This window comes from Callospermophilus lateralis, chromosome 4 (assembly GCF_048772815.1).
Source record: "Callospermophilus lateralis isolate mCalLat2 chromosome 4, mCalLat2.hap1, whole genome shotgun sequence".
NCBI lineage: Eukaryota > Metazoa > Chordata > Mammalia > Rodentia > Sciuridae > Callospermophilus > Callospermophilus lateralis.
In genome coordinates this window covers 88,981,973-88,996,153 of record NC_135308.1, presented here as the reverse complement: position 1 = coordinate 88,996,153, position 14,181 = coordinate 88,981,973, and the positions used below count along the sequence as shown (strand labels likewise).

Genomic DNA, 14,181 nt, shown 5'->3' with positions numbered 1-14,181 from the left:
TCTGGAGGAGAATATGTTGTATCCCATAAAAGCAATGTGAGTTTAAGTATCTGGTACTTGATGTATAATTCAATATCTATGTCCAGAGATATTATTTGCCAAGGAAAAAAGTATAAAACAAATTCCTCACTTTGTTGGGAAATGACTTTGTGTCCTTTCTCTCATGTACGTCTCCCAAAGGAATTTATGCTTGGCTTATCTCCTGCATTACCTTCAGTCAAATAAATTGTTACTGATATTTATCAGATAGCATACTTATGCTTTGGCTGGGTCTCTATATTTCATTTTATAAAATTTCATAAATCCTATTGAAAAACATGCAACTGCCAGCAATGAAATCCATTATTTCTAATGAATAGACACTTGTCCAAAGTGCCCATGTTGTGTTTAAACTCCCAAAGTAAACTCTGAGAATTAAAAAAGTAACATGTAAGACTAAATCCTTAAATATTTTTGTGAATAATCTAAACAAGTGAGAAATTAGTAAAATACTGAACTATAGTGGCTATGGAGGCAGGATAGCAAATTGGCAATGAATGTACTTGCTTTCCAATCACAACCATGGAATACTCATTGTTCAATCACAAGTATATTGTTTAGTGTCTCTATAGTGTGGCTTCCTCTCTTATCAAATGAGAAGGATGATATCACCTGCTTATGGTGATTGAGAAAATTAAACTAGATAGTCTATTAAAAAGTACCTAGTGCATTGCCTAAATATTTTAGATATTTTGCATATCTCCATTTATGCATTTACCACCACTGTGCTCATTTCTGCTTCATGCCTCTGAGCATCTTCTATAGGTCGGCATTCATTTGTGAATGCTTTAGTTACATTGCTAGGCATTGGGAATTGCCAATGTACAACGAAAATGTACAGGGAGTGCACGGTTTGGTTGGAGAGACTAGGAAGGGAAAGTAATTCTGATATGTTGTGTTTTCTTATAAGCCTTACACAGAATGCCAAGAACCATGTGGGAGGACTCTTGTAGCTTACTGAGAAAGAAGGGAGACTCTCTGGTTAGTGAAGTTTTGAAGAAGATGGTAGCTTTTTCCCAGACTCCTAAAGAATACATAAGACTTGACCAGTTGGAGGAAAAGGGGAAAGGTAGTTTATCAGAAGGAGCCAAGATTGAGTAATTAGGTGAGAAATCTTGGTATATTCAGAGGACTAAAAGTGGTTCTGTGTAGCTGGAGAAAAGATTCTGATATGAGAATGGAAGCAGTGATGAGCTTTTAGATGATGTTAAAGATGCTGAGAGACAAAGGGTGCCATTTGTTATTTTAAGAGAAGGACTGTTACATGATTAGATTTGCATTTTTAAAATATAACCTTGGCAGTGTGGTGAAAATTACTTCACCCTTGGTCAGGATTCATGCATTTTCCATAGTTGTTTTGTCTCTGTGATTCCTGAAAAGACCTCATATGAGCAGGAAATGCTTTTTGTATTACCCATTTATTCATTCATCAGACATTACTTGAGGAATTGTTATGTTATATTTTAGAATTGGGCTAAATTCTAAAAATGAAAATCTTTGCTCGTAAGGAGTTCACAGTCTAATGGGAGATATAGATGTGAAACCAACAACAACAAAATAGCAGCACAGGGACTTTTCAGCCAGCCATCCTACGGCAAGGGAAAAGAGAGGCTTAGAGAAGGGTTGGTATTGTTCATTGCAAATGGAGTTCCACCATGGTATGTTACCAAGAGGAGAGAAAGTTCTCTCCACCCCCAACTAAGGTCAGGGATCATTGTTTCCTGATGTTCAGCAAGATTGGGGCTCATTTATTCCATAAAATCATTAGTAAGATTTGTGTGTATACTCAAAAAGTGAACTGAAGAATTGAATCAACCAGTTTTACTGTCTGAATCGTTAGTTTATTTCTTCTTTGATTCATTGAACAAGCATTCATGGAGAAATATGTGCCAAATGCTGCTAGACTTAAAGATACAGTGGCACGCGAATTTGGCCTCCTCACTTCTCTTTCTGTGCAGGGGAATAGTGCAAGGTTGTTTACAGTCATGATTGACAAATCTGTGCTCCTTAAAACAAAATCTCTTCAAACCATTAGATCAGAATGACAACCAAAATCTATAAAAGTAGAGAAGGGATTTCTGCCATTTAAGACAAATAAAATGCTATTTCATAAGGCATTTCTAATGCTGAATCTTTCCAGTCTATATGGCCAGACTTTCCTAACAAAGACTCAAAGAGACTGTGCAAATCAAAGTTTTCCTTAATCATCTCTCTTAATTCCCTGAAAGTACAGTTTGGAAGCTAGTGATTAGACTGGCTCAATGGATGTTATCTATCTTTATGTTTCTATGATATACAAAGTCAAGGCACTTGAAGATCATGGTTAGCAGACTGAATTAAACTTAATATATTTTATTATCATGTCACAAAAGCAAATTTGGCAGACCTATCTGGAGGCAGTGAACTTGACTACAAGCTCAAGTGAAATTCTAAAAACCATAAATAAGTGAACCTTTTATTTTGAATATATATTTTCTAGTTTCCTATGAAGGCAACACTTCCCTTGTAGTTGATGCTGTGCCTACCAGTGAGTTTGTTCACTTTCAGTTAGCAAGCAGGCTGGAAGAGCCTTTCTTTTCCTTTGCAACTTCACAGAACTTAAAGTTCTTTTCTTTAGTATAATACTCACTTATAGGAGGATGTTTTCAAATCATGCTATTGTTTTTATTATTACTTATTTTTGTTCCTGATCCTATGATGTTGTTTGAGTAAATTACAGTGAAAAGGGTAAGTGAGTCTTATGCCTGGTTTAAGGAGACCACAGAAAAGAATGTTTGTAAAGTGTTTGCAAACTGTTTGCAAAATGTTTCTAGAACAGGGCCTTTCAAACTGTAAATATACTTATGAAGCACCTCTGAATATTATTAAAATGCATATTTTGATTTGAATGTTGGAGAGGGACCTGAGATTCTGTTTCTAATAAGTTCCCTGGTGATCTTGTTTCTGCAGGTCCTTGGCCAATGCTTCGAGTAAAAAGACTGTAAAAGGCCCTCTCATTGCCAGGTTTAGAAAATATGTATAAAATAGTGCTTAAGCCAGATTCCTCAGTGGTCAGGGACCCTAAGTAATTTTTAAGTAGGTTACTTAACTGCTCTATGCTTAATTCCTCTCATGTGTAAAATTAGAATTATAAGAATATTTTCCTTATTGGTGGTATTATTTTTAATCACCCTATTCCACATTCCTTTTTGGCCCCACTAGTTTTGACAGAGAATATAATTACAAACAACAACAACAACAAAAAGAAGTTCTATTAAATTTAGGATGATCAAGGTTCTTGTTTTTCCTGAGATTTTTCTGATATTGGCATTGAATGTCTTGTCCTAAGAACCACTCAGTCCTGGGCAATTTAGAACATTTGGTCAATCTAGCTGAATTTCCAGATGGTCTTGAGAAATGATTTAGAGAGCCTGTTCACCATGGTGCTGAGTGAGAGGAAGGTTTGTTTGTTTAGGTGTTTTTGTTGATGGGAGTTTTACTGCTAATCCTTGTTCTGTTTGTTTGCTTTTTGCAGTGTTCAAAAGCTGAATGAGTTTCTCTTGAGTGATGAGATTGGTGACGACAGCTGGCGGACCGGCGAAAGTTCTTTGCCTTTTGAGTCCTGTAAGAAACATACCACAGTGGTAAGTGCTTTTCTCACTGCAGAAGCTGTGAATGTTCTTGACAGAATGGATGGTTTAATGGGGATGCAATTAGAAAAGTTGTAAACTTTATTTTTAATCTCTATGAAGAAAAAATTCTACCTGCTTCTACATTAAAAAAAAATACCTCCCAAGTATAAAATCAATAAACAAATGTATAAGGCTATAAAGCTTGTCTTTATATATCATGAAATAATTATCCCAAGAGGGACAACACGTGTTCAACTCAAAAAGGAAATTAAGAGGGTGTTTGATCCAAGCTTTATATAAAAACAATATAAAATAAGCCTATACCATATTCTTATTTCTTTTAGTTATATTATACTTTTTAATTTAAAATATGCTTTCTGATCCATTATGTAGTTTTATCTACTTAATATATTACAATACATTGCTACTTTCGTCTGCACATATTGAATTTGCACAGTTGTGTAGCTTGAACAAAGTCATAAGATTAGCAAGGGGTGGGGTCAGAATTAAAACCTGAATCTATGACTTGTAGACTGGTTAGTTCATTCATCCTTGACACATATATTTACTCAGTTTTACATAAAGTCTGTAAACCCTCAATATTAATTTGACATGTATTACATGCAATACAAATAAACCATTTATTATGTATTTGCCTGGTTTTACAGACTTATTGGCTGCTCTGTGCTTTGTGCCAGGACCTAAAGATGTGGCTATGAACAAGGCACCTGAGAGGCACCTGAGATCTTTACTTTCCCAGAGTTTGCTGTCTTAGAGTCAAATCACAAGTTTAAAACATTATATAAATGCACTGTGTGAAGAAAATAAAAGAACATTACACGAATGGGATACTCAAAACTGGGTGGTCATTTATAAAGGACTTCTCTGAAGAGCCATCATTTGAGTTGAGACCTGTGAGACCTGTAGGTACCTGTCCTACAATGGGATATTGGTAAACAAAAGGGACACTTCAGTTAGGAGAACAGGCATGTACAAAGATCTTGAGGTGCGAATTATTTCGACTTATTTTCAGGAGACAAAGATACACTATGATTGGAGCCTTGTGAAGAAGGGAAAGTGAGACAAAGCAGTAACAATGACTGAGTCCTGTAGACCAGAAGAATTTGGAGTTTAATAGCATGCAAAAAGAAGTCATTGGCAAGGTTTAAAGTAGTGAGGTGAAATCAAAAGGTGTGTTTTATACATGATTTTGAGTCACAGACATCTAGAAAGAGGCATCAGCACTGGAGATGGAAATGTACAAATCATTAGCCATTAGAGAATATTGAAATCAGCGGGACTGGATTATATCACTTTCTTGAAGGGTGTGTCTGAAAAATTCTGAAGAAATTTTTAAAAGTTATATGTATATTTCATAACAGTAAAGTGGATTTTATTCCAAAATGAGTCATGTTATCAGTTAATATTAGTTACTTGTGTAATTATTGGAAAAATATGAATATATTTACCATTTATGTGGCCCAACAAAAATGTACTTGCTGTCTTCTGACTGGAGAACTTGGAAAGTCTTTACAAGAAAGTCAATCTATATTAAATTTTCTTTTGTATCATGTTTTAAGCTGCTAAAAATAGTTATGGCAGCACTTGACTATATTTAGCCTTATTGTTTTTTTCCTACTTTTCTGGAGTTATTTATTTTTTGCTTTCTTTCAAGTAGTTTTATTGAGCAGGTATGATTTTTGTCTAAGAAGGAACTACCACCGTGCTTACCTGTGGTGTAGTAACAATGCCTCAAAATGCATGTTTGCCATTGGATGGACATAGACATAGGAACAAGAATACATTACAGAATGACTGTAGTTTTAGGCATCAGGAAAGTCAGATATTTGATTAGAACCAGCCTCGTCACACTTTGGATGATCTTAGTCTACCAAAGAAGCTATTAGATCATCTTTCAGAGATGTGGGGACAAGCAAAGTGAGATGACCTCAATAAAGGGGATGTAGAAGGTTGAGTTCATGAAATTAGGGAAATTTGAGTAATATTTTTTTTGTATGAGATGAAGAATAGGAGAAAAACTGAACTGAGATAGGTTTTTGGAAGGAAAATAGAATCCTCTTCAGATGCATCCAATATCTTCGGGGTTATTGAAACCAGACCGGACTTCTGATGTCTTTCAGGATCATTCATCACTGCTGATGGGCCAAACCACAAACGACCAGCTTTTTTAAATGGAGAGAAAAAAAAAAATCTCTGTGTTTGAAAATAACACTCATGGAAACTCCTTCTTGAGCGCGCTTAACATTCTATGTATTCTGTAAAAGCTTAGAGCTAAGTGGTTTTGGCTGTAGAATCTCCATGGAGAGTTAGTGACATTCTAGAGCCAGAGCCTCTTCAAATTACATCTGTGGGACTCCAGCTCAAATCTCTGTCAACACATCTCCTCTTCCCACCCTCTCCTCAGTTTCGTGAAGAGCGTGAAGTCATTCCTTTTGAACCTCTGAGGGCAATGCTACAATAGAATTAGTGACACCAGAAGACAGTGCATTTTACACATAGGTGGAGACCTGTTGTGTATGGAAAATACATGTATTCTAAAGAATAATGGCTTTCTGCAACATCTCATGTAACGCACTTCTAGAGCTATCTGTGAGGGCTGTGGAAAGGAAGAGCAAAACTGGAATAAAATTTCATCAACACACACGTACTCTCTTTTCTAAGTTAAATATGTTTAGTATTTTCTATGTGATGTAATCACTGCTAGTATTTTACTCTCAATTTGCTCAGTGACTTTTTAAACTGCATATTTATTTGTATGAAGCCTAGCATTGTACTATTTGATAGTTTGATGGTCTATTGGGACACCAATTGATGGAAATTGGAAAAGCAATATCTTGTTTGGATTAAATTACTGATTTTTTTTTTAAAGAACATTCCTAATTCCCATAGTAAAATTCAGTGGATTTTTAAAAAAACTAAACCTACAATTCCAAGTCAAAAATTTTTTTTAAAAATTTTCACTATTCCAGAATCCTTTGCTTTTTTAGGTAATTTAAGTTTTAAAGTATATTACTGTTTAGTTTTCATAATTCCCATGAAGAATTTTAAAAAGGCAGATAGTCATTTATCTTGAAATACTTCTTTGCTAACTTCCTGGAACTAATTTTGAGCTTAGAAATCTCTAAACTATGTGAAATCAGCACTGGAGATGTAAATGTACAAGTCATCAGCCATGTGACTTTAAACATGTGAAATTAAACTCAAAATTAGAGAATGAGAAATTTCTAGTTAGACTTCAGTTTACTTCACATTTTTGAAGATGGTCTTTCTCACCACAGCAGTCTTCCTCTCTAGAATGCTTCAGACCATTAACTAGAAAGAGTGCAATAATATTGGACATAGAGCAGATCATCCTATAATACTTAGGAATCTCCTTATGAAACATTGGTTATCTTTCAGCAAAAGATCCTGGAGGTTTTTGCTTTTGCCAATCCACAGTAGATTCATGTGTAGAACATTCTGGTTTATGTGAGTGAATCAGACTCTAAATCCTCATAATTCCAAGAATGATCAATAGTACATTGCTGGAATGCTTATAAGCCCAGTGGGCCTAACTGATGGATTCTAATTTGATCCGAGTTAATCTGATAACGTTTTGATAGGACACTCAGGTTTTTATTCTCTAGATAGATTCATCCACATTGCTGGAGAAAAAATATCCAGATCATTATTTGGGATTCAGTACTTCACCTCCATCACTTGCAAGTACCACATCTTCTTTTCATTTTTTTTTATAAGAGGCTAGAGAATTAGGTTTCACATCATAGCTCAACATTTTTTCATTATTTGCTTTTATGGAGAAGCCACTGAAAAAAATCATAACATGACATTCACTTTACTTGTTTCTTTTTCTTGGAATTGAAGTAGCAATGTGTTAATATTCAGCAAAACCTCAATTTTTTTTCATAAAGCTTCAACTTGTGTTCTTTTCTATTTGGAATGTAGCAGCCAAAAACTATAAACAGGAAGCAGCCTGGGAGATACCACCTGGACAGCTATGAGCAATCAACAAGAAAACTTCGTCCTGCAGAGACAGAGGATATTGCAATAAAGGTTATTTTATTTCCTAGATTTGTACATAAAGAGAAACATTTATGTTACTCTTTTATGTTAAATTTCTGCAAAAGTATCACAAATTGTGTCCTCAAAATCTCTGTACAGTGGTAAGAATCCTAATAATACTTGGAAAAAAATCCCTAGATTTTTTTTTTCCTGTTTTTCCTGTTTCCCTAGATGTTTTACTGTTCTCAGTTCTTCCTTGCCTCCCAATCACAGGTATAGCTCCAGCAGTATGTTTTGGTACCTGGAAAATGAGCCTTTATGATGAATCTGCATAAAGCTAGTATCTAACATATCTCTGTGTTGTATGCTGTGGGGAGTGCTCTTGCATACATAGATTTATAGAGAACACCAATATTATAAACCCAGTCTTTGAGGAATTAAATTGTAATTGTTTTCAACCCAAAAGGCTTAAGCCAGCATTATATGCCTTCACTCAGCTTCCCATCACACCATCCTGCCTGTGGTGATCTCATTTCACGCTCAGTTCTTTATACCCTCCTTAGGCTTGTGTGCTTAGAATAGGGGATCCCAGGAATGCAGGCTAAGGGACTGATGGCTGAGATGAGTCCCAGATAGAAGTCACGAATGTGCAGGCCCTAGACCAGCTCCCTGCAGCAGCCAAGGGACTCTGGACATTAGAACCACCAGAGTCCTGGAACTAGCCCTCTTAGAAACCTGCTTACCTTGGCTACTCCAAGTTTTCCAGCTCCCCTGCGCTGTCGAAGGCAATCAGACAGCAAAGGAGGCTCAGTGGGGTGTACAGTAGAGCCAAGAGTTACATTTACTTCTTGCTCTCCTTGACACCTGCCAAACCTGTACCACAATAGGCATGCCACAGCTGTAGCAAGTTTGTCACTGGAGGAAGAAACTAGTGCTAATCCCACCTCTAGAGTTTACTGTGCTTCTGAATAGCCACCATAGTTTCAAACTCACCTTCAAACTCCTATTTTTTTTATTCCTAGTGAAAACTCTTAGGTCCTAATAATTTATTTATCTTTTTGAGCTGTGTTTTATTGTGAAATACAATATACTAGAGATCATTACATATTTATATTTGCAAACTTCCTCAGAAATCCCTGGAATGTACATCTTCGCACTCTCTCATACCTGCCCCTGCAGATATAAATGCCATTTTGACTTTCATATGTCCTTTTAAAAAAAGCATATTTTTAGTTTTTTAAGTTTAAATAGATGTATATATGTGTGTTTTGCTTCTTTTGTTAAATATTATGTATATCTAATTTATTTGTGTTACTGTGTGAAACCGTAATTCTTTTATTCTCATTACTGCATAGTATTCCATTGTATGAATGTACCAGCACTTTCTCATCTGTTCTGTTTTGCTGACTTTGAAGTATCTCTCAGTCTGGAGGAACTATTATGAATGATTGCTGAATATTAGGGTACATGCATCTCCAACTTTCCTAGATAATGCAAAATTGTTTTCCAAAGTGATAATGCCAGTGTACATGTCTACCACCATGGACTGAGAGTTCCAGTTCCTCCATGTCTTCACCAATGTTTCTGATTTGATGCCATGTTGTATGCTAGGGGAGAGATGCAACTATATTTTACTGAGGTTTTAATTTGCATTTTTTGTTGTTGCTGCTGACTATGGGGTAGAGCATCTTCTATGTAGAGGTGCACCTCAGCTTATAATGGGATTCTGTCCTGGAAAAACTATCATAGGTTGAATATATTGTAAGTCAAAAGTGCAATTAACACGCCTGACTGACTAAATGTTATAGCTTAGTTAGTGACATGGTGCACTGCAGACCATCAGATGTTTTCCCTCCTGATCACATGACTATGGCATGTGTTGCGCTGCTGCTATTGCTGTGTGGCATTGCAAGAAGGCATAGCACTGCACTTCACTAGCCCAGGAGAAGACCAGTTTCAAAGTACTGTTTCTACTGAATGTATATGGTTTTATATCATCAAAAATAGAAAAATAATTATGTCAAACCGTCATTAATGGGAGACTGTGTGTGTGTGTGTCCATTTGGAGTTGGATTTCCTCTTTTGTGAATTGCCTCATTATATGTCCCTCCCCTTTAAAAAATAAATTGGCTTCTGCTATGTTGGCAATTATGTATGTGGCAATATTCTCCCACTCTGTAGCTTGGCTTTTCACTCTATTGTAACTTTCAATGAACACAAGTTCTTCATTTTTTTTTTTCCTGGTACCAGGGATTGAACTCAGGGGCACTGAACCACTGAGCCACATCCCCAGCCCTATTTGAATTTTATTAGCAACAGGGTCTCACTGAGTTGCTTAGCACCTCGCCATTGCTGAGGCTGGCTTTGAACTCGTGATTCTCAACCTCCCAAGCAGCCGGGATTACAGGTGTGTGCCACCACGCCGGACTAGAAGTTCTTAATTTTAATATAGTCTAGTTTATATAAGTTTCTCTTTATGGTTAATTCTTCTATTTATTTATTTATTTATCTAGTAATTTATTTATTTATTCTCATTTAAGAAAACTTTTCCTACTCAGGGGCTATGGAGACAGTTTACATTAGGTCCTAAAATCTTTGAATCTACACCTTTCACTTTTAGTACTTTTCCCAGGAACACTTAAACAGAGCCACATCTCAGCCCTTTTTAATATTGTATTTAGAGACAGGGTCTTGTTAAGTTGTTTTGGGCTTCCCTGAATTGCTGAGACTGGCTTTGAATTGCAGATCCTCCTGCCTTAGCCTCCTGAGCCGCTGGGATTACAGATTTGTGCCACCATGCTCGGATCACTTTTAGTCCTTTAATCTACTTATGATCAATTTTTGTGTTTAATATTAAGTAGGGATGTGATTAGTAGAAAAATTAGTAATAAATAAATTGTAAATTTTGCTGGGCATGGTGGGGCACGCCTGTAATCCCAGTGGCTCTGAAGACTAAGGCAGGAGGATTGTGAGTTCAAAGCCAGCCTCAACCATTTAGTGAGGCCCTATGCAATTTACCAAGAATCTGTCTCAAAATAAAAAACAAAAAGGGCTGGGATGTCGCTCAGTATTTAAGTATCCCTGGGTTCAATCCCAGAAAAAAAAATTAGTAGGAATTTAGTAATAGTTATTTCACTACTTTTGGTAATATATCAGTAAGATCTTATTTAATTTTAAGTATGATAACTCATTTGCCCTGGCCTTATATATTAACCACTGTTCCTATATCTATCTTCAAATACAAATCAAGGATCTATTCATGTATATATCTATAGCATGCAGGTCTTTATTTTTCTATGGCCTATTTGCCCAGGTTTTCACTGTTTTGGTTATTATAGCTTTCTATTAAATACTGATATCTAGTAGAACCTTATTGCTTAGACCTTATTGCTATTCTTCTTCTTCTGTTTTGGGGTTTTCTTGGGGGAAGTGGGAGGGGGGTACTAGGAATTGAACTCAGGGGCACTCAACCACTGAACCACACCCCAGCCCTAATTTTATTTAGAGACAAGATCTCACTGAGTTGCTTAGTGCCTCGCTGTTGCTGAGGCTGGCTTTGAACTTGAGATACTCCTGTCTCGGCTTCCTGAGCCACTGGGATTACAGGTGTGCACCACCATGCGCAGCATTTTTGCTGTTCTTCTTAGTTATGCTTCACCCTGTGGAGGAAAGAAGTAGACCTCTGGGCCCACATCTCTAAATTTGTATTTTTCCTTATATTTTGACTTGATATTTCCTCATCTCTTGCTTAAATGAGATTTTTCAGAAATCATATTTTATTCATCATTTTTACCCATTTCCAGCAGGAAGAAATAGGCAAAGGTCTGTATAATTGCCCTGCCTTTAAAATTTAAAAAAAAATTAATTCAGATGAAATCCACATAGTAGCAATTAATCATTTTAAAGTGAACAATTAAATGGCATTTAACATCCAGGATGTTGCGCAATCATCTGTACCTAGTTCCAAAACATTTGCATCACCCCAAAAGGAGACTTTACACCCATTAAGCAGGTGCTCTCTAGTTCTGCCTGCCTCCCCCTTGACACTGTCAACCACCAATCTGCATTCTGTCTTTATGGATTTGTCAGTTATGGATAATTCATATAAATGGAAGCATACCATGGGTGACTTTTTTGAGCCTGTCTGGCTCCTGCTTTTAATGCTCCCATATTTACCCTCCAGCCCCAATGTTATGGTTCCAGCTCTAATATACTTGACACAAGTGCTTAAACAAGCTTATATCCTTGCAAAATAGGTAGTGTTGCCATAAGCATTTATGTGCTTTCAGTTTGCTTAAGCATTTAAATGTTTTTATGATAGTTTTAAATGTTTTTGTGATCCCTCTAACTGCACCCTGGCATTCTGTAGCATGCATGCTGCATTTTACCTAACTTTCGTGATGGTCATGGCTGGCTGGGCAGAGGTTTGAACTCGCCTTCATCCTCGCTCTATCACAAACCCTAGTATAATGATCATTATTGTATCCATCCTTATGTGAACCTTACATGCAAATTTGTTGTGTTAACTGGTTTCCCAAGGTCAAACAGCTAGTTAGAAAGCCAATATTTTAACCCTGCTGGTAGAGAAATGAGTGCATTTTGTGCAAGGCAGGAGGAGATGAAAGTATAAATTTTAGCAGAGGAAATTGACGTTGGCCTTCTTCCTGTCTTTCTGGAATGGAGGTTGTGTCCTCTTTTACTTCGGTGTAGCATCAGTACAGGAGGTGATGCTACATCTTTAGCTCTTTGCTGTTATTTTCAGACCATGTCTTTCCCTCTAGTGAAGCTATGGCATTTTCTACCCTTCTCACAGCTATTAAAAGAGGACCTCTCATTCACTCCCCTACCTTGAATGAGATGTTAACACCTCTTGCTTATTCCATCCTTCTTCCTTTGTATTGACTCACCTGGGTGTGGTGTAAACTTCTAAATTCACAGCCTATCTTGCATCCAGCTCAGAAATCCTTTATCTACTGTCACTCCACTTGCAGGACCTCCCCTTTGTTCACCCTTGGTCACCACCTGAAACTGCTCCCCTTCTAACATCTTACTCCATGTCACTGACAACAAAATGTTACTAACCAGTCACTGAACAAAATCCTGATCTCGAGCTTTCGCAAGCATTCACCTTCATGCTTATTGTTTTTTGACTTCATTGAAATCTCCAACATCTTCAGCTCCCCCCGACTTTTTTCTCCCAGTCCTTTATTACCGTTCTGTAGCAAACTAACTTCATGACTTCTGCACATCTATAACCAGGCTGCTGAGTGCCATGGATAATATGACACAAAGGCACTGCTTGGCACAGTTTCAGTGACCTTCAGGAGTTCTTGTGATCCTTGCACATGCCTCTCTTCAGCATTATTTTCCACACCTACAGTATCAATTCACCTGTCACCACGGTCCTCTCACCTCCTTCTCCCTATTTTCCTCCTCTTTCTGCAGATAACCTTAGCTCCCAATGCACTGAAAACCTTGACAGTGTCACATGGAGCCTCTCAACTTCATGCTGGCTCTCTTCCAAATGCATCTATTTTGGTGCCTCTTTTAGCTTCCTTGCCTGCTCTCTAACAAAGGGCTCCTCCACCTCTGAGGCTATATAATTTCTTTGCATATCATTTGTCGTTTTGCTGCAGTATCTTAAATGCCTGCACCAGCCAGCTCAGTCCCTAATTTCCCACAACATATTCCGTTGTTTTCTAATCTTTGGTCAATTCTCACTGTAGTACTTTTCGCAGAAATGCATTTGTTGACATTTAGTATGTTTTCCAAAACTAGCTAAAGGGCCTCTTCTTCCAAAAATTTTTTGACTCATCCTAGATAAATGATTTCTTTTCTGAACTTCTGTTGCTTTTATTGTCTTTCCTAGTTGCTACTTATCCTGTGCTATCTTGTAGTATACTTACCATATGCATCTTGATGGTGGAATAAGTTCGGAAACATGCATCATGCAGTTTTGTCCCTGCGGGGACATCATAGAGTATGCAAAACAAGGTGACTACAGCCTCACTAGGCAGTATAATTTTACCAGGCTGCTTTTTTCTACACAGCCCATCATTATCAGAAGCATCACTATACAGTACATAACTTATCTTTCCATATTCTGTTTTCTTAACTGATTGCAAGCTCCAAGGAAGCAGGGATGATACATTCATTATAACTTCTTTGTAGCCTACACCAGTCCTCACACAAAGCCTCACACAGCAGGTGCATAGCCAATATCTGTAAGGTGATCAACCATTCTGCCTGTCTGTGCTCCCTCCTTCCATGACCAATCCATAAATAACTACATGATGGTTTTAATGCTGTGCCATACATTGTAAAAGCTAGAGAAGACCTGCAGAGGAAAACCCAACCTTGCCTTTCAAAGTTTTTTATCCTTTGTTTTACAAAGATCTTTTCTTGGGCAATATTTAGTCACAATTTAGATGGCACCAATTCTTTTCAAAAAATTCCTAAATAAGAATGTGCTCAGAAATTTCATCATTTTTGGTTTTGAAATAAAATT

The 14,181-nt window shown here is 37.0% G+C and overlaps 1 protein-coding gene across 13 annotated transcripts in view; it reads left to right on the top strand.

Moving 5' to 3' along the window:
- Positions 1-14,181, top strand: part of Abcc9 (ATP binding cassette subfamily C member 9) — a 128,163-nt gene that overhangs the window by 37,460 nt on the left and 76,522 nt on the right. For all 13 annotated transcript variants that reach the window (XM_076854177.1, XM_076854175.1, XM_076854179.1 and 10 more), the window contains 2 exons: positions 3,554-3,662; positions 7,617-7,724. In XM_076854177.1, the coding sequence (XP_076710292.1) occupies positions 3,554-3,662; positions 7,617-7,724 (217 nt within the window). The remainder of the gene's footprint in view (positions 1-3,553; positions 3,663-7,616; positions 7,725-14,181) is intronic.